The sequence below is a fragment of the Malania oleifera genome, chromosome 13 (assembly GCF_029873635.1).
Source record: "Malania oleifera isolate guangnan ecotype guangnan chromosome 13, ASM2987363v1, whole genome shotgun sequence".
Lineage (NCBI taxonomy): Eukaryota > Viridiplantae > Streptophyta > Magnoliopsida > Santalales > Ximeniaceae > Malania > Malania oleifera.
The window spans coordinates 48,554,000-48,580,539 of record NC_080429.1 but is presented as its reverse complement, the minus strand read 5'-3'; the positions used below and the strand labels follow the sequence as shown (position 1 = coordinate 48,580,539).

At 34.3% G+C, this 26,540-nt stretch overlaps 1 protein-coding gene across 1 annotated transcript in view; it reads right to left on the bottom strand.

Annotated features, from left to right (window-relative positions):
• Positions 1 to 7,195: 7,195 nt before the first annotated feature.
• LOC131145830 (probable glycosyltransferase At5g25310) overlaps positions 7,196 to 26,540 on the bottom strand; it is a 38,085-nt gene continuing 18,740 nt past the window's right edge. Inside the window, exons 2-4 of the mRNA XM_058095014.1 lie at positions 18,096 to 18,280; positions 12,599 to 12,982; positions 7,196 to 7,289 (exon numbers count right to left, since the gene is read on the bottom strand). Coding sequence (XP_057950997.1) covers positions 7,196 to 7,289; positions 12,599 to 12,982; positions 18,096 to 18,280 — 663 coding nt within the window. The remainder of the gene's footprint in view (positions 7,290 to 12,598; positions 12,983 to 18,095; positions 18,281 to 26,540) is intronic.

Below are 26,540 nucleotides of genomic sequence, written 5' to 3'. Positions count from 1 at the left end.
CAGGTTCTACTTTGATTAAGGCCGCTAGGTGGCCAGTGCTGTCGCAACATTCCCAGGCAAAACGAAGCGAATGAAAAATGAATTTAAATTTTCACGAAAATTGGTGTAATGGAGTCGCCACTAACCTTTTAGTGTGGTTAGAACACTTGATTACTACCCAATTAAGGGTAGAATCGGTCTGAATTACCATAGATGGGCTCCGGAGTACCATTACGCGAAGGGAAGGTATTCACATCCCCTACGCACCCGTTCTTACGAACGGTACCAGATTAGTAAAAAATTATCTCAAAAATAATTTAATAAGCCTTTAAAATTACTCCCTTTTTAAAATTGTAAAATAAATACTCGAAGAAAAATAACATATAGGTATTCCCTCATAACCAGGACATATCATGCTTCGAAAAGCTCAACACCCTTCTTTGCAATCATCGGGATCGAAAAATCGAGAAAATAGGTTTTTACAAAAAATAACTCCCACATATTTTAAAATTTATAGAATTTTTCTAAGGAAAATAATATTTTTGAAACCTTGGGAGGTTTTGGGCTCATTCGGGGTAAAAATGATTTCCTGGACCTTGAAAATGTTTTTGTGATTTTTTTTTTAAAGTGTGAAAACTTTTTTGTGACTTTTATAATTTTTTAATATTTTTCCCAAACTTAAAAATAGCACAAATAAAATTAAGACAAAACGCATAGAAGTTAAAGTTAGAAAATATTTTTGAAATTTTTCCTAAAAACTTTTGAGATTTTTTTTGGCATTTAGGATTTTTTTTGTGGGTTTTTCGAATTATTAGACGTTTAAAGGAAAGAAAAAAAAATCACATACTAAATAAAACAGTAAATCGGTTCCATACCGATTCAAGGGTTCAAACAATTCGCAGAGAGATAAACAAGGTTTAGGTTCAAGGTTGAACCTAACCTTGGGTTTGACTCCCTGATTCATAACTTCATACCCCATTTATTACACTTCAGAATGTAACCCAGGAAGAGAATGTCAATTAGATTTACCTGTCGTCTTCCTCTCCTCTGGTCTTCTTTTCTTGTCGGTGAGTCTACAGGAGCCAATCTACAGCGTCTTCTCAAGGGTGGTTGTTGAGCTCTAACTCGACACACTACGGAGTGCTTTCTTCACCAGTAGGAAACGAGATCGGTCGACCACTTGATTCTAAGAGAATGAAACGTAATCTCACTCCTTAACCACAAAGAGAGAGGCAAATTTTAAAAACTTACAATAGAAGACTTCAATATTTGAAATATTTTCCTACAACAAAGAAAAAATCATTCCCTTGTGTTTAAAATGAGAATGCTATTTATAGACTTAAAGTGGGGCAAGCATGGAAAACAAGACATAAGAGAGTAATTATGGGGGGAACAAAGCATGAGGTGAAAAATGATGGAGGTAATATAGCATAGGATGAATGATAAAGAGGGGAATAAAGCATGGGGTAAGGAATGATGAAAGGAATATAACATGAGATGAATGATAAAGAGGGGAACAAGGCACGGGATGAAGAATGATTAAAGGAATATAGTATGGGATGAATGATAAAGAGGGGAACAAGGCATGGGGTAAGTGATGATGGGGGAAACAAAGCATGGGGTGAAGAATGATGAAGGGAATATAGCATGAGATGAATGATAAAGAGGGGAACAAAGCATGAGGTGAAGAATGATGAAAGGAATATAGCGTGGAATGAATAATAAAGAGGGGAACAAAGCATGGGGTGAAGAATGATGAAGGGAATATAGCATAAGATGAATGATAAAGAGGGGAACAAGGCATGAGGTGAGTGATGATGAGGGGAACAAAGCATGCTTGCATTTTACAAATTAGATAAATAATAATAATAATAATAATAATAATAATAATAATAATAAATAAATAAATATACGGGGGTCCAAGAAGTCGTGCGGAGCCCAATGGAGATGTGTGGGGCTCACAAGCCATATGGGACCCACAAGCCATGTGTGGCCCATAAGCCGTGTGAGGGTTATAGGAACCCGAGCTAACGTGCACCGGATGTAGGAATCCGAGATAGCATACGAGGAGGTAACGTGCGCTAGATGTAGGAATCCGAACTAGCATACCAAAGGGGGTAACGTGCACCGAATGTAGGAATCCGAGTTAGCGTACCAAAGATGTGGGGCCTACAAGCTGTGTAAGGGTTATTAGAACTCAAGCTAGCATGCACCGGATGTAGGAATCCGAGCTAGCGTACTAAAGGAGGTAACGTGCCCCGAATGTGAGAATCCGAGTTAGCATACCAAATGGGGTAACGTGCAATGGATGTAGGAATTCGAGTTAGCGTACCAAAGGGGGTAACATGCATCAAATGTAATAATTTGATCTAGCGTACCAAAAGATGTGGGGTCCACAAGCATTGTGGGACGTACAAATACTTTTGGGGTTCACAAGCATCGTGGGACCTACAAAAATGTGTGGGGTCCATAAGTAGCGTGGGACCTCCAAAGATGTATGGGGTCCACAAGCAGCGTGGGGGAGGGTTTGACATGAGGACTTTTCAGAAAGGCCTGATTAAAATTGGGGTGTCTACAAGGACAACACCACAGAAACCCAAAGTACTTCCAAATTCAAACCTCACCCCATTTTGGGAAAACCCACCTCTTTGGAATATCAATTATTTCTTACTTTATATATGAAGTTGAAGAACTGGCCATGTTGTAAACATCTTCATCATAGTCATCCTCCAAATCAACATCGTTGACACCTTCCTGGGTCTTGGTCTTCCCATCTTTAATCTCTTTACTCTTCCTCCAAATCAACATCATCAACACCTTCTTGGGTCTTGGTAAACCTTCAATGCGTTCCTCAATGAACGTACCCCTCCCTTTGTCTCTCCCTAGCCACAAAACAATCTTAAGGACAACACCACAGACACCCAAAGTGCACCCAAATTCAAACCTCGCCCCATTTTGGGAAAACCCATCTCTTGGGAATATTAATTATTTCTTGCTTTATATATGAAGTTGAAGAACTTGCCATGTTGTAAACATCTTCATCATAGTCATCCCATCATCTTTAGTTATTTTTTTCCAACTCAACAGCTCAGCTCCACAGAAACTCTTTAATAATTTTCTTTTAAATAAAAAGTTTTAATTTTAACCAAACAAAGAAAATAATGTCTCTTATTTAAAAGTTCTAGGTTACGTTTAGTTTACATCTGGAATGCTTATTACTAAAAATAGATTAGATATAATTAATAAGTTAGTTTTGATTAATTTTACAAAAAAATAAATTGTTACTAGAAAGTAAATAAAGTGAATTTTTTTTATGAATCCATACAAAGCAATAATTATTCTCAAATTTCATCATATAAATATTTATTCCTTTTGTATTAAATGTTAAATGAAATAATAGGTGTTCAGTAAACAATTAAAAAAAAATAGAAGAAGAATCTTGGACTCTGGCTACATGCCCTTTTCATATGGGAGATTTGGGTTTTATCCTTGTAAACCACTACATCTTTATTGTTTGATAGGGAACATGGATAGTGAATGAGAAACAAATTATTTTTCATTGTGTAGCCTTAAGTTGACTATCATCCAATGAAACTAAAATAAATCATTTGAGAAATACTTAAAATTAAGAAGCATATAAATATGAGTGGATGTTTTGGAGTTTAGATAAAGGATTTTTTTTTAGGGAAAGAAAGCAAAAGAAAAATAAAGAAAATTTATTTTTTTATTATTTGTTCTCATATAACAAATATTATTCAAAATAAAAAAATTATTCTGACATAATTAAAAATTAGTATAGACATCCCATTTTGTCCAAGGCTAATATAATACCAGAGCTAATATACTTATTATTATTATTATTATTATTATTATTATTACTATTTTTTTTTTTTGATTACGCACCGGGTATCCACATGTCTGTTTTACGGTCCACGTGACTAATCCTGCCCCTCTTGAAGTTGACCCCACAACTCTAAAGGGAGGGTAAATTCAGGAGTCCAAGGGCGGAAACGAATCCGGGAGGATTTGAACACCTGATCTCATGAGAGGCACTCCCGCAACTCGTACTACCACCTGAACCACACCCTGGGGACTATTATTATTATTACTATTATTACTATTACTATTACTATTACTATTACTATTATTATTAGTATTATTAGTAGTATTATTATTATTATTATTACTATTATTATTACTATTATTATTATTACACTAAGTATACAAAAGGATGAAAAGAAAAGAAGAAGAAAGAGATAAAAGGCCCATGCTTTTTAAGCAGCTCTCTTTTTAGGGTTTAGGTTACTATTATTACTACTACTAGTAGTAGTATTATTATTAATATTATTATTATTATTATTTGTTGACCTTATAGGTCACGCCCTGGTTTTGATAATGACAAATACGATTGTATTTAATAAATATCTAGTTCATATGCAGGTTCATATTAGCATATCTTCAGTGGCATGTGAAAGCTCAAAGCTTGAAGACAATTTCACACTCTAATTGTAATATTTTTCAATGAAATTTGTCTGTAATAATAATTAGGGTTTTCGGTTTGTAATAAGCACACACATCACATGCATGATTTATTTTGTAAGCTCAAACCGAACCATGAATGAAAAAGTACCGTAGAAAGACCTTAAGGTGCACCTTCGGTCAACCGACACCGGATTTTTTCGGTGTCTTCAAATTGGACTCCAAGTGACCTTAGGACACACACATATTTCACATATGTTTGTTAGGCACTTGAATAGGACCTGTTTGGGTCAATACAGGATCGAAATGCACACTTGGTGCACTTTCGGTCGACCGGCCAAAACAGTTCATTTTTGGCCTGGTCGACCGAACTGGCCTGGGTCAACAGTTTGACCAAGGCCCAGTCGACCGAGCCCTTATAGTTCATTTGACCTTGGTCGATCGAACCACTTGGGAGTCAACATTTTGACCTCCCGGTCGACCGACCAAATTTGTACTCCAACAACCTGGTCGACCGAGGGGTCTTGGGAGAATTCCCAACGGTCTGGTCGACCGAGCCCTTCAGTTCAAAATAGGCTCGGTCGACCAAACCTTGGAACTTTGAAAAATCGCCCTTCCTCGATCGACCGACCACTCAGTTCAAAAGAGTCCTGGTCGACCGAGCTACTTGTGTTCTGGTCGACCGAACCATTTCTGGTCGACCGGACCTCTCGGGTTGCTCCTATTTTTTACCGTGGTTAAATGCCTTAAACAGGGTTAAATTATTTTAAATGTCATTAATCTTTTCTAACAATCCCTAATAAGTCCCCAACGGTCAAAATTTTCAGCATGTCTATATATACTCCTTCATTTGATGGATTAAGCATTTTGATTAGCAAAAAGATTAAGAAAATCTCTCTCAAGCCAAAATACTTATTTTTGCTTCTCATTACTATACTCCTTTTGAAACCTACTCAAGCTTACCTTCTTCATCTATCTAAATCATTTGTAAGTGTATTGAGTATTCTTGCTTAGAGGTTTGCTCTCATTGTTTAGAGTGTTTGATTCGATTTTTCTCTCGAGAGCATAACCTAAGTTTTCTTAGGAGGCTTTACTAATAAGCCTACTCTAAGAAGACTTGTGGTAAACTTTTGAGTGTTGCATTATCATTGCAACATCTTTGGAAGTTTGTATTTGTTTTGATTTGCAAAAACATATTTCAAGCTTACTCAAATATCTTGTGGAATTTATTAAACAATTTGTGAAAAGATATTTGTGCTTGTTACACTAATCTTTGTGGTATCATTTATACAAGTATATATATCATTTGCCAAAAGCAAAGATTATCTATTTTGCACTCCAAGCATATACACATTCGTATAATTGACACATTCTATTGATTGACAATGTTGAGGTTTGTTTGATACTCAGTGTGAACACGCTTGACTAAATATTTTGAAGTACACAGATTATTATTATTGACACTCTCACGTACTTGCTACACTGATAGAAAACATTGTTGAGAGTTGACATATTTAGACCACACAGAGCTTACATTATTAAATCATCTATGGTGTCTTGTGTTTGTGCGCATTTGTGGTACAAATCTGCTTTACGTGAAAGCACTCTTGTATTGTACCTTTGATTGTATATCTGAAAGATTCTAGGTGTGGCTTGAGGGGGCGGTAATCCAGTCCGGTAAGGATTGGTGTAAAGGTTGAGGTCAGCCCTGTGGTAATTTGACCTGGTTTGTATAGGTGCCGCTCCACCCGTTTAAGTGAGCAAGGTATTGTGATAATCCTTGTGCTGGTTAGCAAAGGCGGGGACGTAGGCAGTTGGCCGAACCTCGATAACATATCTACGTATCATCTTCTCTTTACTGCTTTCTGGTGCTTGTATGATTGCTTAAACTGCTTTATTTAATTTCTGGTATATTTACATTATTTGCACTAGATTGACCCTAGGCTTGTGAACATACTACTGCTAGGAGGAATACCTAGGAGATAAAATTTAAAAATACCAATTCACCCCCCCCTTCTTGGGATCACGATAAAGCTAACATTATTATTATTATTAAAAAAAAATACAAAAATCTTACACCATAATAGTTGTGAATTTTCAAAAAACTAGCAAGCCTATGATTCATAGATTAAGACATCTCAATGGTTGTGTGTGACGCTGTTGAAATGTTTAGGTGAACAAAAAGCTACATTGCAGCCTGTCCCTATATATAAAATCACTCTTAAAAGGCATTTTTATGATAATTTTTATGAAGGCATGCATTCATTATCTTTGTTAAAAAATAGTTTGATGTGACTTAAATGTTTAAATTTTGAAATTAGAATCTGCGTTTTTTAATTGCACTATTTAATTTACTACACTGATCTTAAACTTTTTTAAAAAAAAACATCAAAGAAACTAGCTTATATATGCTACAATAATGCTCCTTTTTCTTTTCCAAGAACTTAATTTGTAAATAATTAAGTTAATTACCTTAACAAATGATTTAACTTTCAAATTGGAAAGTTAAATTGATGTTAGATCCAATATTACTCCCAATTTTTGGATTTCCTCGGAGTGTTGTCGACTTGTCGGGACTTAATTACAAGAGTAGACATATATAAACGTACTACTCTACTATGAACTTCTTATAGCTCACCAAAAATCTTTACCTTTACGTACCCATTCTACTTTCATTATACAAATCGATCAACCATATACATCACTAAACTTACCCTTTTTTTTTTATTATTGTTTTTTAAAGATTCAAATTGATTCGGCGGAGCCATATAGAATGCAAAATCATATGAAACATATCAAACCTCTTGGGCGGCTGGTTAAGCTCGAAGTGTGTTAGCTTTGGTGCAATCCCAAGAGGGGGGTGAATTGGGTATTTAAAAATTATCACCTAGGTTAAACCAGATAAGCAGTATTACTTAACCTAGGGTCTGTCTATGCAAATGTAAATCTAATCATTTACAATATAACATATCGTGCGTGTTCTTTACATTTCCGCAATTTACTTACTGCACGTGTATGTTATATTGTAAATGATTAGATTTACATTTGCATAGACAGACCCTAGCTTAAGTAATACTACTTATCTGGTTTAACCTAGGTGATAATTTTTAAATACCCAATTCACCCCCCCCCCTTTTGGGATTGCACCAAAGCTAACAATTGGTATCAGAGCCTCGTAACTTAGATTTAAACATTATTTATTTAAAGATCATGATGGCTCAAGTTAGTGCATCCTTTGCATGTGAGGGAAGATTGGTCACACACCCACCTGTATTCTATGGAAATGATTATGCTATATGGAAATTTAGAATGACTGTGTATGTGAAAGCTTTAAATTGGAAATTTTGGAGAGTCATTGACCAGGGTGATTGTGTGCCTACGAAATCTATTGGGTGTACTGATGTTCCTAAATCTGAGTGTGAAATGAATGACCATGATAGGAACTTAGTACAGGTAAATTTTGATGCTATGAATACCTTACTGCATGCTTTAGATTCTAATGTTTTATGTGAGGTTATGGCTTGTAGTAGTGCTAAGCAGATATGGGAAGAACTTGAGAGGAGATATGGAGCACCCATGCAAAACATTGTGATCTCTCCATGTGACTCAAGTCCTTCTAATCTTGAAGGAGGTAACCAGTGCTTTGTTGCCTTAATAGATAATTAATAGATAATGATGTTATCTCTGTTCCTTCTGCTTTAGTAGATAAATATGATTATGATTCATGTGATGAATTGAATGATGCATCTGATACTGAATCATGTGATAGTACTGATAGTTAAAGCATGCCTACTTATTAGGAATTGCAAGTTGAATATGTTAGAACTCATAAGTCACTTGTTAAAGCTAATAAAAAATATACAGCTTTGAAAAACAAGTATGAGGCATGTGAGAAAGAATGTGACTCAAAAATTCTTGCTGAAAGAGAAAACAATTTGAAAATTAAAAGATTGGAAAGTAAGAATGAATCATTAGAAAAAGAATTGACTATTTTGAAATCTAAATTTTCTAATGATGATAAAAAGGATCTTCATATCCATGATCTTGAGAATAAAGCAAACAATATGTCAAAAGAACTTATGAAACTTCAAAGTGTTTGCAAGGATTTGAAAAACTAAAAAATTCAAGATCTAGAGAAGAAAATAGAAGACCAATCTAAGATCATCCACACGTTCACTAGAGGCAAAGAAAATTTTGATAAATTGCTTGGCTCACAAAAGATGACCTTAGATAAGGAGGGTATAGGTTTTAATGGAATTGAAAATAAGAAAGAGAAGAACCTATACATGGGGTACTTTGTAAAAGAATCAAAACATTATGCTAGTACCTCCTCCGGTCCATACACTCACACCATATGCATTCTATGTAAAAAGAAGGGGCACACAAAATTTGACTGCCCATTTAAAAGAAAAGGTGTGAAACCCAAGCAAGTCTGGAGAGTCAAAGTACCACCTAGTCCTAACCCATCGAGAATAAAAGGTAGAAAAATGATATGGGTTGTTAAGAAAGAAAACCCCTTGATATTCAAGGAAGAATTTGCTCAAACAGGAATTACATGATCACATAATTCTTCCTTATTGTTTAGGATTAGCCATGGGGGGTAGTGTCTTTTAAAGGCTTAGGAAATGGTTCGGGACTGAAAATGTAAAATCTTAGTATATGCCAACTATTTAAAATCTTACATACTAAGTATTTTGAAAAATCAAGCCAATCTGCAAATCCAAGCATACAACCAATCTGAACTTAATGCATACATTCCTTGGTTGAAATATGAAAGTATTGACTGCTTGAATGAAAATCCACTTCCAAGTGGACATGACATTTTTGTCTTGTATTAAAATTTCAAATTGCTTAACTCATGCGTAAATATGAATATCTAAAGTTAAGCATACATTTTGTCCATTGCCTAGCTTGTAGTTTAGGGAATCCATCCCACACTATATTTCACTTAATCCTAAACCCGTCATTTGAACTTAGGCCTCTCATGTATTGTAAATCATAAGAAAAGAGGCAAATATTGGCTTAGCTTATTTAAAGACATATATCTTTTGACCTTTTGGTCCTCTAAGCCTATTCATCCAAAGCCAAGCATATAACATTGAAAATCTTAATATACTTGGCCTAAAGAACCTGAAAAATAAGGAAAGGCATAAAATGAATTAGCGCATAATTAAGGGGGAGCATATATTCTTTCATGATTATATAAATTAAAATGCTCTCATATATTTATTTCATGCCTAAATGTCCATATGGGTATTGCACTGAATTTCTAACTATTCATGGTTATTTATTGTTCATAATATCTAGTTGGATGGTTCACATGTTATATGGATAGTTGATTATACTATCTGATTGCATGCTTAGTTTAGAATGCTTCCTGCATGGCGGATGCAGTTGATGTGAATTGCATGCTGGTAGTGGATTATAGGTTCTCGTATGCCTTGAACTGAAATATAAATTGCTTGTTTGAACCTATTAGGTACAATTTGTATAGGAAAAATGTCCTATATACAAACGGCATGCTGCCGAAATTTTGCTAGGACTTTCCCATATAAAACCTTGTGTTAAAGATGATTATAATAAAATTAAAGTTAAAATATTTTTAAAAGGATGAGTGAAAACTAATTGAAAATTAAATGTCATCCTTGTATAATCATCAAACACTTAAAGAGTTGAGCACCTACTCTATAGAAAGAACTTATAGGACTCACATGCATCATTATTGTTTATTGAAATATTGAGGCTCTTCCTATATCCCTGAACATTATATCTTGCACGTAAAGTCCCATGTTTTGATATGAAATGTTTTTGGATCATGAGTTGCATTACATGCCTTAATATCTATTTTTGATGCACTTGTTGTCTATAGGTGTGACTATACTAATTTGAGATAAATGTTGTTAATAGACATCAAGTATAGTTGTTAAAGAATGGTTTGTGTGCTCACTTATACTTTGGCATATTCAATGAAATCAATCCCTTTCAAAGTATAAGTAATTTTCAGTATCTACGTAATAATTCAAATTGATAGGGGGAGCATCTAAAATTGAAATGACTATCACATTATGCTCACCAACTTTTTAGCTTAGATATGGTGTCGAATCAATTGTGGCGTGTGCTTAACTGATATGTTGTTGGTAAAAATCTTACATTGACTTATAGTCCTTTGCCACATGCTGTTTGTGTTTGCCATATGATCCCGCATGTGAATTATTAAATCTTTAGGATCAACATGGTTGTGATTTTCTGGATATACTATTGTATGTACTTAATTGACAAACCAGAAAATTTATGCTTGCTTGTTTTAAATTAAAACTTCCTTTCTGCAAGCTACCCCCAGCACCATCTTGCAAACATCATAAGGGGGATATATATTCATACATATATATATTTATTACTTTATGGCAAGAACTAATTTCAAAACTTAAACTTTTTCTCTTGCTTCATTATTATTATTATTATATACATATATTGTTTTAAAGTCGCATAACTGGTTCTATACCTACACATTAAAATGCATGCGAACTAGTTAGATTGTGTTCATGCTCAAACTTCCTGTTTGGTATCATATGTCGTGTGCCATTAACTCAAATCTTCCACAGGTCTTATGATATGTTTAAATTCCAAATAGTTTGTGCATTTTCATGGTCTAATTTTGTTTTTCATGTCATTTAAATCATTTTTATAACCAGTTATATAGTTTGTGTGCATAACTACTAAAACAGTCATTAATTTATACTCTATGAACTTTTTTATGCTATGAAATGCATGACTATTCTATCTTTTGAATGACTGAAAGTTATACTTCAATTTAAATGTTTTTGAGAATACTGGACTGTTTGAGTACGTAGTTGTAAACGTGTTGAATATATATTACTCAATCAGATCACTTGTTTACAGATGATCATTTGCCTATGTGCTTAAATGTTTATTTGAGTCCCTTTTTGTTGTAGCCAAAAGGGGGAGAAGTAGGCAAGTATTTGTCATCATCAAAAAGGGGGAGAATGTTGACTTCATTGGTCACACCCAGTTTTGATTATGATAAATACTCTTGGTACTAATGGTTGTACTGAGAATTGTATGCAGGATCACCTTGTGCGCGCTTTGGGACTAAAAGACTTATTATGATGGCGTGCGGTGTTCGTGCCGATGAATGAAGAATCTTGTGCTACATTTGTATTTATTTTTCAATTTCTTCATTCTGGGATGTAATTTTATTATGGACTGTGCACTCATATGGCTTGTAATAATTTGCATCATGCATGATAAGTAGGTATGCTCAAATTCACCTTAGATTGACCATAGGACCTCCAAATAACATGAAAAACTTTTGTCATAAAATGCCTAACTAATACAAAAGTTTTTAAATGGTTTTAAAGTTAAAAGAAGGCAAAAACTAAAATTTTCAAAGGGGTCGGTCAACCGGCTAGTCGACCAAATGTTAGAAATGAACAATTTTCTTACTCAATTGGATGTCATATCAAATCATGTTCAAAATAAAAATTGTAGCATTTTACCATATCTTGAGTTTGATACCAAGAACGTACAAATTGGAGTTACATAGAAAAAGTTATGGCCAAAACACTGAAACGTGTCCGTAAGAGAAAAACTCCCTTCATGTTTCTTCTGTCTCATTGATGGACATTTTTATTAATTTAAAAGTCATTATCTTAAAATGTGTTCAACATGAAAGTTGTGTAATTTTCTCTTACCTTTCTATTGATATCAATAAAATCCAATTTGGAGTTGTATACGAAAAGTTATGGCAAAACACTAAAGAGTGTCTGTGCAGAAAAGTATAGGCCGATCGACCGAGCCCTTACAGTTCATTTGTCCCCGGTCGACCGAACCACCTGGGAGTCAATATTTTGACCTCCCGGTCAACCGAGCCTTCACTACGGTCGACCGAAACTCGCTAATTTGAGCCTCGATCGACCGAGACTTCACTACGGTCGACCGAAACTACTTTTGGTCAACATTTTAACTACCCGGTCGACCGAAACTTGTAGTTCAAAAGGCCCTGGTCGACTGAAACCCTCCTGAGTCAACATTTGACCATCTGGTCGACCGACAACCTTTGTACTACAACTACCTGGTCGACCGAAGGGTCCTCGGGAGAATTTTCAGCAGTCTGGTACTTCTCCTCACGGCTCTCACGCCCACCTTCAACCTCCAGTACTTCTCCTTTGGAATCCCCTTCAGCACCTCCTTGAGTCTGGGGATCTCTGCAATCTCAACCCTGACCAAGAACTCTTCCCAGCACAGCACGTCGCTGAAGGGCAGCACGTAGTGGTCCGACAGAATCACGGGAATGCACTCGGCGTAGATGGCCTCCACCAAGCGGGGGCTAGCGACCTCGTGGCCACTGGGGCAAAGGCAGAACTTGGATCGGAGCATGAAGGAGTAGTAGTCGAAGCCCGGGGGAAGGTACTCGAAGAAGGGGATGTCCGGGTCGCAGCCTTTCCAGTGGTGGAGGAGGATGGGGCGGATGGGGCCATGGAGGCCGCCGGCGAAGAAAGCCAGTGTTGTTTTTTTGTCCCACATTGGTAGAATACTTACACCTTAGTATAAAAGGTTGTTTTGAATTTCTTATATTATTTGTCCCACATTGGAGAGAAGTGCTTTTTAGACTTGAGGTTGAAGTTATATAAAGAGCTCAACTTTTCATTTGTAAGACACACCTCCAAGTTGTACTTTGTCAAGAAGTAGTGGATTAATCATCGGCGACCGAGAACGTAGGTAATTCTATACCGAACCTTGTAAATTTCTCGTCTTCTTTTATTGCTTTATTATTAGTTTCTGCATTACTTTAATTTTCCTTTATATTCAATAGCAATAGTTATAGTATTGGTGTTTGGCATAAGTGGGGTTGACACAACAATTGGTATCAGAGTTAGGTTGAATAGTGTTGATACGGAGGTGTTCCTCTGTTAGGATCCTTGATTCCACGTTTGATGCCTAAGAAAGACCTTGTCTAAGCGAGTGCTCAGAGACCATTGCGGCTCAGTCGCTCCTTGGAGATCGGCTTGGTCAAAGTGGAATTTCATAGGATATATCAGAGTAGCCACAGTTGGTACGTACTATTCATCCTAGGCCTTTTGATTTGTTGGTTGCTATTGAATATATAGAAGATGGCAGAAACTAGTGCATCAGTAAAAGAAACTCTGTCCACACGAACTCCAACCCCTTCGGCTTCAACATCATCATCGAAGACGATAGCTAATGCTTGGTTTGAGGTGGAGAAATTTGATGGTACCAATAATTTTGGTATGTGGCAATGTGAGGTGATGGACATCTTGTATCAACAAGAACTAGATATTGCTTTGGATGATAAACTAGTAAATATGGGTGATAGAGATTGGGAAAAGATCAAAGGTCAAGCATGTGGTACGATTCGTCTGTGTCTCGCCAAAAATCAGAAATATTGTGTTATGAGGGAGACATCTGTAAAGAAATTGTGGAAGACATTGGAAGATACATTTATGACCAAGAGTCTGGAAAATCGGCTCTATTTGAAAAAGAAATTGTTTCGCTTCCAGTATCAACCAGATATTTCGATTAATGACCACATAAATTCCTTCAATAAAATTTTGGCTGATTTGTTAAATTTGGATGAAAAGGTGAAAGATGAGGATAAAACCATGTTGTTACTGAATTCTCTCCCTGATGAGTATGAACATTTGACCACCACTTTATTGTATGGGAAAGATAAAGTTACTTATGATGCTGTTTCTACTACATTGATTAGTACTGAATGCAGAAAGAAGGATCAGAGGGTCCATAAGGAAACAGCAGAAGCACAACAATAAGGGGACGTTCTCAGAGTCATATGCCTGGAAGGAAGAGTAAATTTCATAAGAGGAGTAAATCTCGTGGGAGACCTGCTAAAGATGAATGCGCCTTTTGTCATGAGAGAGGGCATTGGAAGAAAGATTGTCCTAAATTACAGTAGAAGAATAAGTGCAAAGCACATTCTAATGCCAATATAGCCAATGATGATGGAAGTGAGTCAGATTTTTCTCTTGTTTGAACATCTTCGTCACATTATTTTGGTGAGTGGATTTTGGATTCTGGTTGTTCCCATCACATGTGTCCCAATAGGGAATGATTTTCTAATTTTGAAGAATTAGATGGTGGGGTTGTTTTTATGGGAAATGATAATACTTGTAAAACAACTGGAATAGGATCAATATAGTTGAAATGTCAAGATGGAACTATTAAGACCTTGACTGATGTTAGGTATGTTCCAAGCCTAAAGAAGAATCTGATTTCATTGGGTGCCTTAGAATCTAAAGGGTTCACTATCACTTCGAAAGACGGAACCTTAAAGATTAAATCAGGTGTGCTGGTGGTGATGAAAGGAATAAGGAAAAATAACTTGTATTATTTACAAGGTAGTAAGGTTATTGGCTCAGTAGTTGTTGTTTCTGAGAAAGATGCAGGTTTAGATACAACCAAGTTATGGCATATGCGATTAGCACATACAGGAGAAAAATCTTTGCAACAACTAGTTAAGCAAGGTTTGTTAAAAGGTGCAAAGGTGTGCAAACCTGAATTTTGTGAGCATTGCATTCTGGGAAAACAAACTAGAGTGAAATTTGGCACTGCAATCCACAAGACTGAAGGTATTTTAGACTACATCCATACAAATGCATGGGGACCCACAAAAACAGCTTCGTTGGGTGGTATGCATTATTTTGTCACTTTTGTTGATGATTTTTCTAGAAGAGTTTGGGTGTATTCTATGAAGCATAAAAATGAAGTGTGTGATATTTTCCTTAAGTGGAAAAAATTAGTTGAAACTCAAACTGGCAAAAAGATTAAATGACTCAGATCAGATAATGGTGGTGAATACACGAGTGACCCGTTTATGAAGGTATGTCAGGATGAAGGTATTGCTCAACACTTCACAGTTCGAAATACACCACAGCAGAATGGGGTGGCAGAACGTATGAATCGGACTTTGCTGGAGAAAGTTCAATGTATGTTGTCTAATGCTGGGTTAGACAAAAGGTTTTGGGCTGAGGCTGTTAAATATGCGTGTCATCTCATCAATTGTCTACCATCATTTGCAATAGGAGGAAAAACACCTTATGAGGTATGGTCTGGAAAGGCTGCTAGTGATTATGATTCTTTACATGTATTTGGTACTATGACTTATTATCATGTTAAAGAATCTAAGTTGGACCCAAGAGCCAAGAAAGCAATATTCTTGGGGATAAGTGCAGGAGTCAAAGGATATCATCTTTGGTGTCTAGAGATGAAAAAAATGATTTTAAGTAGAGATGTAATTTTTGATGAACTTGCGATGATGAAGAAAACAATACGCAAGGAGTCACGAGTTGAAGAGAAGACTAGTGGTACTCAACAACAGGTGGAGGTTGAGACAATTTTGGGAAACCCAGTGAGAAATGAAACTACACAAGTTAACTCTCCAGTTACGGTGGGGGTACAAGAAGAGGAGATTTCAATTCGAGAATCTTCACAGCAACAAGAATCAATTGTTTCTCAAAGGCCAAGACGAGAAATTCGAAAACCTGCTCGGTATACTGATATGGTGGCCTATACACTTCCATTTGTGGATGATAATGTTCCTTACACTTTCAAAGAAGCAATGAGGAACTCTGAATGAGACAAGTGGAAAAAAGCAATGGATGAAGAAATGCAGTCTCTTCATCAGAATCAGACTTGGGAGTTAGCCCAGCTACCTAAGGGTAAGAAAGCAATTGGTTGTAAATGAGTTTATGTAAAGAAAGAAAGATTTTCATATGCAAATAATGTTCGCTTCAAAGCATAATGTTCGCTTCAAAGCTAGATTGGTAGCTAAGGGCTACGCACAGAAGGAAGGCATTGATTATAATGAGGTATTTTCTCCAGTTGTTAAACATTCTTCCATTCGAATTTTGTTGGCTTTGGTAGTACAATTTGATCTTGAACTAGTTCAACTCGATGTAAAAACTGCATTTTTACATAGTGATTTGGAAGAGGAAATCTATATGACTCATTCAGATGGATTTCAGGTTGCTGGAAAAGAAAATTGGGTATGTAAACTGGGTAAATCGTTGTATGGTTTAAAACAGTCTCCAAGACAGTGGTACAAACAATTTCATCAGTTTATGATGGGTCAGAAGTATATAAGAAATAAACATAATCATTGTGTTTGTTTTTCCAGACTACAAAATGAATCTTTTATATATTTACTATTGTATGTTGATAATATGTTGATAGCTTCAAAGAATAGGGAAGAAATCAACAAGTTGAAAAGTCAGTTAAATTAAGACTTTGAGATGAAAGATCTTGGTGAAGCAAAGAAGATACTTGGCATGGAGATTCGCAGAGACAGAATGAGAGGAAGAATTAGTTTGTATCAGAAACAGTATTTGAAGAAGGTAGTACAGAGTTTTGGCATGTCTAAGCAGTCAAAACCAGTAAGCACTCCTCTTGCTCCTCATTTCAAACTTCGTGCTGCTTTATCTCCTAAATCAGATGAGGAACGTAAGTATATGTCACAGGTTCCTTATGCAAGTACTGTTGGTAGTCTTATGTATGCAATGGTTTGTACTAAACCTGATATTTCACAAGCATTTATATGGTGAGCAGGTATATGCATGATCCGGGTAAAGGACATTGGCAAGCTGTGAAATGGATTTTGAGATATATTATGAATACAATTGATATTGGTATAGTATTTGAGAAAAATAATACTATTGATCAACGTGTTGTTGGATATGTGGATTCGAATTTTGCAGGTGATTTGGATAAACGTCGATCAACTACTGGATATATTTTTACATTTGCTAATGGTCCAGTGAGTTGGAGGTCTACCTTACAGTCTACCATTACTTTGTCTACAACAGAAGCAGAGTACATGGCTTCAAAGGCCGTTAAGGAAGCTATTTGGTTGCAGGGTTTACTTGAAAATTTGGGAGTTGTTCAGAAGCATATGGTTGTATTCTATGATAGCCAGAGTGCTATTCACTTGGCAAAGAACCAAGTCTACCATGCACGAACGAAGCACATCGATGTTCAGTTTCATTTTATGTGGGATATTATTGATGGAGGCAAGACACTTCTTTAGAAGATTGCTACAACTGAAAATCCCGCAGAAATGTTGACAAAGATTGTGACAACAATCAAGTTCAAACATTGTTTGGACTTGATCAATATCCTGCAAATTTGAGTATTTTTGGAAGGCGCCGATGATGTGGAACTCCAGAAAATGTTGGTGACTAAAAATTTTGTTGAATTTATCGTCAAGGTGGAGATTTGTTGTTTTTTTATCCCACATTGGTAGAATACTTACACCTTAGTATAAAAGGTTGTTTTGAATTCCTTATATTATTTGTCCCATATTGGAGAGAAGTGTTTTTTAGACTTGAGGTTGAAGCTATATAAAGAGCTCAACTTTTCACTTGTAAGACACACCTCCAAGTTGTACTTTGTCAAGAAGTAGTGGATTGATCATCGGCGCCCAAGGACGTAGGTAATTCTATACTGAACCTCGTAAATTTCTTGTCTTCTTCTTTTTATTGCTTTATTATTAGTTTTTGCATTATTTTAATTTTCTTTTATATTCAATAGTAATAGTTGTAATATTGGTGTTTGGCATAAGTGGGGTGCCCGACACAACAGCCAGGAGGGGGCGGGGGAAGTGGGCAGGGGGCAGGGAGAGGAGCTTGGGGGAGACGTTGCCGTCGTAGAGATAGATCTCGGGGAGGCTCACGTCTTTCTGGGGGTTGAACCCTTCAGAGGTGTTGGCGTTGCACAGCACCCTGATGGATGTTTTGAACAGCAGGGAGTTGCCCTCTGATGCAAGAGGGCCCTGCGCGCATTTCCCCAAATCATATTATATAAATAATTCATTAAATATTCTTGTGTTCACATTCAAATACGCTTAAAGCATGGTTCGTATGAGTAAATTTAATTACCTGCAAATATTTCTTCCTTAAGAAGTAAACATAATTTCATTGGAAGCAAATAAGTTTCAGTAAGGAAGATGCTTGAGAAATCATTAAATTATAGTAATAGAATGCAGAGCAGCTCGTGAACAAAACAGCAAAGAAGAAATTACAATCCATACAATTAGAATAAGACACTTAACAATGTGATTCGTGAAGACCATTAAAAAATAACTTTGAAAATTAAGTTTATCGTTTTCAATATTTTTTCATATAGATATTAAAAAAATAGAAAGGAATGCCAATTTTTTTTTCTTATTTGAAAGTTTTAAAATGAAAATGAATGAAACTGAATACATTTTCAAACATTTTTTCATATACTTTAAATATATGTGCGTAAAATGATTTGTCAAATAATTTACAACGAGACGTGTACATAGAATGTGTCAAATTGAATCTTTAAACTTGAAACTACATGTTGAACTCCCTCCGTCTCTCCCTAACCACAAAACAAGCTTAAGGACGACACCACACGCCCAAAGTGCTCCCAAATTCAAACCTCACCCCATTTTGGGAAAACCCACCTCTTTGGAATATCAATTATTTCTTGCTTTATTTATAAACTTGAAGAACCTGTCATGTTGTAAACATCTTCATCATAGTCACATCCCATCATCTTCAGTTATTTTTTTCCAACTCACCAACTCAGCTCCACAGCAACTCTTCACTCTAATAATTTTATTTTAAATAAAAAGTTTTAATTTTAACCCAACAAAAAAAAATGTCTTTTGTTTAAAAGTTCTATGTTACGTTTAGTCCACGTCAGAATTCTGATTTCTACAAATAGATTAGATATAATTAGTAAGTTAGTTTTGATTAATTTTATAAAAAATTAAATTGTTACTACAAAGTAAATAATAAAGTGAATTTTTTTTTTATGAATCCATACAAAGAAATAATTATCCTCAAATTTCATTGTATAAATATTTATTTATTTTTTAATAAATGTTAAATGAAATAATAAGTGTTCAGTAAATAACTAAAAAAAAAAAAATAGAAAAAGAATCTTGGACTCTAGCTACATGCCCCTTTCATATGGGAGATTTGAGTTTTATCCTTGTAAGCCACTACATCTTTATTGTTTGATAGGGAGCATGGATAGTGAATGAGAAACAAATTATTTTACATTGTGTAGCCTTAAGTTGATTATCATCCAATGAAACTAAAATAAATCATTTGAGAAATACTTAAAATTAAGAAGCATATAAATATGAGTGGATGTTTTGGAGTTTGGATAAAGGATTTTGTTTGAGGGAAAGAAAGCAAAAGAAAAATAAAGAAAATTTATTTTTTTATTATTTGTTCTCATATAACAAATATTATTCAAAATAAAAAAATTATTCTGATATAATTAAAAATTAGTGTAGACACCTCATTTTGTCTAAGGCTAATATAATAGAGGAGCTATTATTATTATTATTATTTGAGAAATCATTTGAGTGGATTTCTCAAATGCCCATAAATAACAAAGGAAAAATTGAATTCATTTTATTATTTAATATGAAAAATATGAATTAATTATCGAATATGATAATTAAGTTTTGAATTTATACTAAAATTTAGTTATAAGAATGGAACATGCCAAGTATATTTAGAGAAGTTAGATCCCTTCAAGCTAATAACCTTAATTTGTTATTAAAATAAAAATATTACCTATTTAACTTAAGAGTTTAAGTTATTAGGTGATGACCCAAATAAATAATAAGCCTAATAATTGACAATTAATTCTTGGATACAGAAAAAAAAACGAAAAAATATTTTATATATGCATAGTAAGTACGCAAAAGATTATGAGCTATGAACAATTTTATGCACTCATTAATTCAATAAAAAATAAAAAATTGAAAAAATAGACCTATATATATATTATCATGGCATCACATATATAATTTATATATAATTATATTATGTATGTATGTAAAATAATATAATAAACTTTCTACTCCGATTAACGAAATTTATTTACAAACTTTAGCCAAGCCTTTTATTAGTTTGACTATTTATTGACCAATGACCCGGTTTTTTTGAAATTCCATTTTCTAAAATCAGCTAAACTAGAGTTGGTCCAATTTTCGATCTAACCAGTCTTGACAACAATGATCCCACTCTAATATTGCATTTGGAAATATAAGTTTCGAACTTTAGAATTAAATTTAGATAAATTATGATAAAATTGAATACAATGTTATATTACGTCATATCTAAATTCAAATATAAGACTTCACCAAACATAAGATAAATTCATTCCATTTACATATCTACCTAAGAAAATTTGGAGCCCCAAAAATATATTATTATATTAAAAAAAAATTAGGTAAGCGAGCCTGTGAATCATGATGAACACCCCAAGAGAATATATATATATATATATATATAGGTCTATATTTATGGACGAAATATTAGGAAGTTACATATATTGAATAAATTATTTAACATTATTTGAAATGAAAATATGTCTAAATCTCATGCAGTAGACTCGTTATTTTAAGTGGAGTAGGATCGACCATGGCGATTTAGTAGTGTTCCTAAGGAGGCGTTGCACTGTGCATCATATATACACGTTAGGTTTATTTTTATCAAAAGGAATTGAAACACGTCATAGCCAGAAATTATTTGAGTTGGGAATGGTGGAAATTATATTGGGAACATCGTGTTTCATGCAATGTAAAGGACTGGCATCGTTTTCCAAGGATAAGGTACACATCAATAGCTGCTGGCTGCCGTTTTGTGCTTTCACACTACTTCCTACTTTTGTTCCGCATGGTGTTGGTCATGATCTCCTGAAGAGATGGGAATATGACATGAGTTGCAGCTAATTCGTGATAGTAACAAGTTTCTCATACCATTAACACGTTACGCATTTTCAAAGGATGAAAGAAAATAATTTCTTTGAATGGATGAAATTAATGAAGTTCCCTTATGGATATGCATCCAACATATTTCAATCTATAAGTGCAAAGAAAAGTAAGATATTGGAAATAAAAAAAGTCATGACTGTCATGTTCGTTCAATGTTGATTGAGTTGAGAATATTTTTTCAAAAATTTTGCTTAAAGAAATTGAAATCGGATGTATGTTAGAGGTTAGAGAGGACATAGTTGTCATACTATGTAAGGTGGAGAAAATATTTCCCCCAAAATTCTTTGATGTTATGGTCGATATATCTATTCATTTACTGAGGGAGACTATAATTGCAAAACTAGTGCAATATCGTTGGATGTATCCAATTGATAAGTAATTTTAATAATCAAACATTTTGTATATGATTTTTTTTCCTATTTACATGCATTATAAAATTATGTAAAATGCATAAATTCTTATCAACTCTAAAAAACTATGTGCATAATAAAACACAACCTGAAGACTCAATTATTGAGGCACACATTGATAGTCAATGTCTTACATTTTACTAATCAGCGTATTTACAAGCAATGAGATGAGGTTCACTTGTGATAAGTGAAATGTAAACATAGGTGGCAACAAAAAAGACATCTAAGAACCCATAATTGACGAGTATATAATTTCATCGATGTTGAAGAATTGGTAAAGCGCATTTTTATGTGCTTAATAATTGTGATGAAATTGTTCTATATGTTGAGTACATTATTTGTCCATCCATATTAAAATTACTTAAAATTAAGAAGCATATAAATATGAGTGGATTTTTTGGAATTTGTTGACTTTTTGAGGATGTTTTGGAGTTTGTTGACTTTTTTGAGTCCAATACCTGTTTTGATGCAAACAACACATAAGTATCTTACCTGTGCACTAAACTTATTGTTAATTTAGATGTAATCTCAAGAAGGGGGTGAATTGGGTATTTTAAAAAATTTTAAGTACTTAATCCCTATTTCAATATTTAACAAATTAATTGCAGGGGCTTAAAATTAATTTTAATTATTATCTCAATAAATTCTATTTTACCCAATTAATTATCAAGTTCGTATAATATAAATCAATATATAAACATGCAAAAGCTGATAATGAAATGCAAACAAACATAAAAAAGATAAGGGAAAAGAGAAGGCAAACATGATTTTACAAGATTTAGCCAACCCAGCCTACGTCCTCGCCTTGAGCAACCCACTCAAGGATTCCACTAATCCTTGCTCCTTTAACCGGGATGAAGCTTCCCCTACAATCCGATGCTTACAAAAGGCACAACTCCCTCTTCACTCGCTGCTTACACAAGGCACAACTTCCTTCTCACTGATTCACATCCCAAACCGTGATTTAATATAGAATTACAATTCTACAAAACTCAATATTGCTTTAACCAAGCTAGTGAGTACAATTGAAATCCTAAAACATATTCATATGATAAAACTTGAAGCTCAGTATGTATATAACGATGTTATATGAATGATATGCTTCATAAAATTTCCCTTTGATCAAACTCCAAAAATAATTATATAAGTAAATGCTTTGGAGAACTCAGGGTTTTAGTTCAACTTACTAGATGCAAGAATACCGAATGTGATCTTATTAAAAATTGGTCTTGAATATTATGAAAATCTAAGTTCTTGCTATCAAATAATTTGTAAAGTTGAATTTTTGAATAAATAAAAGGTTTTGAAAATTGCAAAGATTTAAACACTATTTGTCACAACAATATTTCTCACAAATATATATTGAGAACCTTTAGCCTTTTCAATCAAGTAGATTTTGCAATAACAAAGTATTGAGTCTTTGAATAAAAATAAGAACTTGAAGATCACCAAATATTCAATGCTTAGAAAATCCTTTCACAAATAAATTTTTATGTAACGACACAAGGATTTTTCCTTTTCAATAAGAGTAATAGATGTATGAGTATGAGATATGAAAAATCTTCAAGATATCTATATATTGAAAACGCAAACCAATCCCTTGTTTACCAAACCTCAATCACTAGGGCGGCTTGCTTTCAAGATGTGTAAATGAAATCCCTTCGAAAAGCTAAGATGATTTTCCTAAACTTCATGAATATAAGTTGGAGTGCAAGCAATCATATTGCAATATGTTCAAGTTTCTCAATATTATCCAAAAAAAAAACTAAGGCACTAGGCTTTAGAGGTTTATTATATAGCTAATCTCAACCTTAGGATAAGTCCTGACTGTTGGATCAAATTGATCAAGTGTATAACCTGCATGTTCTCTCGCTAAAGATCATGGTTTTAAACTTCCCGTAGGTTCAGATGACTAAACTTAAGGTTCAGAATTCTGAATTCCATGCTTTAGACGACTGAACTCAAGGTTCAGTCTTCTGAAGTCATTCTGCCTGTTATGTGTTTCATCAGTTAAATCTTCAAATGACTGAACTAAATTTTCAATCGTCTGAGGAAATTCTTCAGACGTCTGAAGTAAAACTTCAGTCATCTAAAGTTGTTTGTTCATACGTTTGAGGATAATCCTCAGTCGACTGGGCAGTTATATTTTGTTTTCAAAAGCCATTTTTTGCTTTCTTGCTTTGCTTCTTCATAAAACATTTTCCGAGGTTTTAAATAAAGTCTCTAAGTCAACGGATAAGCCCTAAAAGATATTCATGAGATGCTTGAGTCCTAATTTTTCATACTCAATCCCATTTGCCAATACTACACATTTTTATGCCAATTTCTTATACTCTCTCTTACATTACTTGCTAAAATCTTTTTAAGAGTGGAGATATTTATTTGCTTATATCACTTGCAAATTGATTGCAAGTTGAAGGGGAGTTTTCAGCTTTATTGTTGCGAGGTTTTTCCTACACAAATTTTTATATACTCTCAAATTTTTATACTCATTTAAAAAAAAATCTCCTTTGAGAGTTTGCTTGGTAATTTTCCTATATTGTTGTTGATTGATTAGCATTGTTGGGGAAAATTATTTTAGCTTGTGAGTTTCTTATAGACAAATTACAAGAATTGAAAGTTTGCATTCTTCCTTGATAAATCTTTTTGCAAACTTTGTCCATAACCTCTAGTGTGCTTTATTTGAAAAATATTAGTGAGGTACTAGCTTAAGGTTGTTTAGATTCTGTGATTGCTTATATTGGGAATTACATATTTCATAATCAAAGACCTTACTTACTCACACATATACACATTGATACATATCTTACTGTGAGTAGATACCTTGTTTAGAACAAATCTCACTTAAGCCTTAATTCTCTATCATATGTGAGTGTATTGATTTTACTCTGCTTATTGTTGGTACAAATCTGCTTAATTGAGAAGCAAATAATTTGTACGAATATTGTATTGTGATTCTGTTGTATTCTAGATGTGACCTGAGGGGGCGTTAATCAAGCCCGGAAGGATTGGTTGTAAAGGTTGAGGTCAACCCTGTGCTAATTGACCTGATTGTATTTAGGTGTCGTTCCCGCAACGATTATGGTCGATTTCACCTATTGATCGTGGACCAATTATTACAAGCTCCACGTTTAAAAAAAAAAAAATCCTTTTTTTCCTTTTTTTTTAAGTGTTAAAAAGTTTAAAAAATTGTGACGTTCGAATTGTGTCTATACCATGGATTATGTCAACATTTTGAATATATGAAACGACCATGGCATTGGAATTTGAAGTCATCGAAGGGCTTCAGCTTTGGCAAGGGGAAAGTTCACTCACAGCTGGGCTTTTTTGGCGGAAAGAGGAAGGCGATGGAAACTTTCTGCTGGTTTTCAAATATGGGCGACAAACGGAAGTTTTAACCGACGAAAAAAAACACTTTATGAAGCATCTCCAAATTTAATTGATTTATTTATTCCTGTTCTACATGCGGACAGCGAAGAAAGCGTACATTTGAAGCCAATCAACACAAGGTTATTTTACGTCCTTTTTACCCCACATGATAAATTGGGACTCAACACTATGAAAAACACAAGGAAAAAAATCGCATTGAAATATAGTTTTATTTGATCAATCAGAATTTGCCTCCCAGGATCTATAATTGTCTAAAAAAGATCCAGTATAGATACATTATTGTCCTTTTCCAACAAATATTGGAAATTGTAATGAAGGACATTGCAATTGATTACCGAAAAAAAGTTTTAAATCCGACCCCGTGAATAAAAAATTTATAAGAATTTTCAAAGACGTAAAGAATGCAAATGATTTATGGCTATTTAACCTTTGATCATGACCAAGTATTAAGATCTACTTTAAAAAAAAAAAAAAATTCTCGTTTTTTAAGTGTTGGTTTTGAAAAAAGGAAAAAATTGTTAGGAGGAATTTGGCGGTAACGGGGATATGTCAATGTTGATATATGCAACGAGCATGCATGGAATTTGAAGTCGTCGAAGGGGCCGTTTTTTTTTTTTTTTTCTTTTTTTTTTTTTCTCCAAGCTTTCGCACAAAGGGGGAAATTTCCCTGAGCAGAATTGGGGCTTTGTTTCTGTGGGGATTAAGAGGAGCGGTGGGACTTTCTACTATTATAGAAATATGGGGACCAAACGGAAGTTTAACTCCGAAAAAAGCGCTTTATGAAGCCTTCCAATTCAAATTGATTATTTATAACTTTTCTACTGAGGAGGAGGAAGGAAAGAAAACTACATTTTTGAAGCGAAATCAACACAAGGTATTGTACCCTCTTTTTACCCCGACATGATTGAAATGGGCTTCGCGGCAAACAGAATACGAAAAAAAACAAGCTGGATAAAAAAATAGCATTGAAATATTTTTACTTGATCATCAGAAATTGCTCCAAGGATCATAAACTGTCTAAAAAAGACCAATATACAGACAGGATTGACCTTTTCAACAAATATTGGGACATTTCTAGAAATACAACATTTCGCAATTGTTTACGAAAAATAAGTTTTAAATCACCTAATTAAAAAAAATTTATAAGAAGAATTTTCATTAGCATAAAGAATGCCAACGATTAATGGTCGATTTTCCACCTTATTGACGTGATCCAATTATAACGACTCCAGTTTAAAAAAAAAAAATTCTCTTGTTTTAAGTGTTAAAGTAAAAATTGTGAGCGAAATTTGTCTATACATTGGATCTGTCAATTTTGAATATATGAACGAATGCATGGACTTTGAAGTCATCGAAAGGGCCTTCAGTTTGGCAACGGAAATTTCCTCGCAGCGGGGGCTTGTTTTGCGGAAGGAAAGAGGAATGGGCGCTGGACTTTCTGTGTTTTCTCGAAATAGGGGACAAAC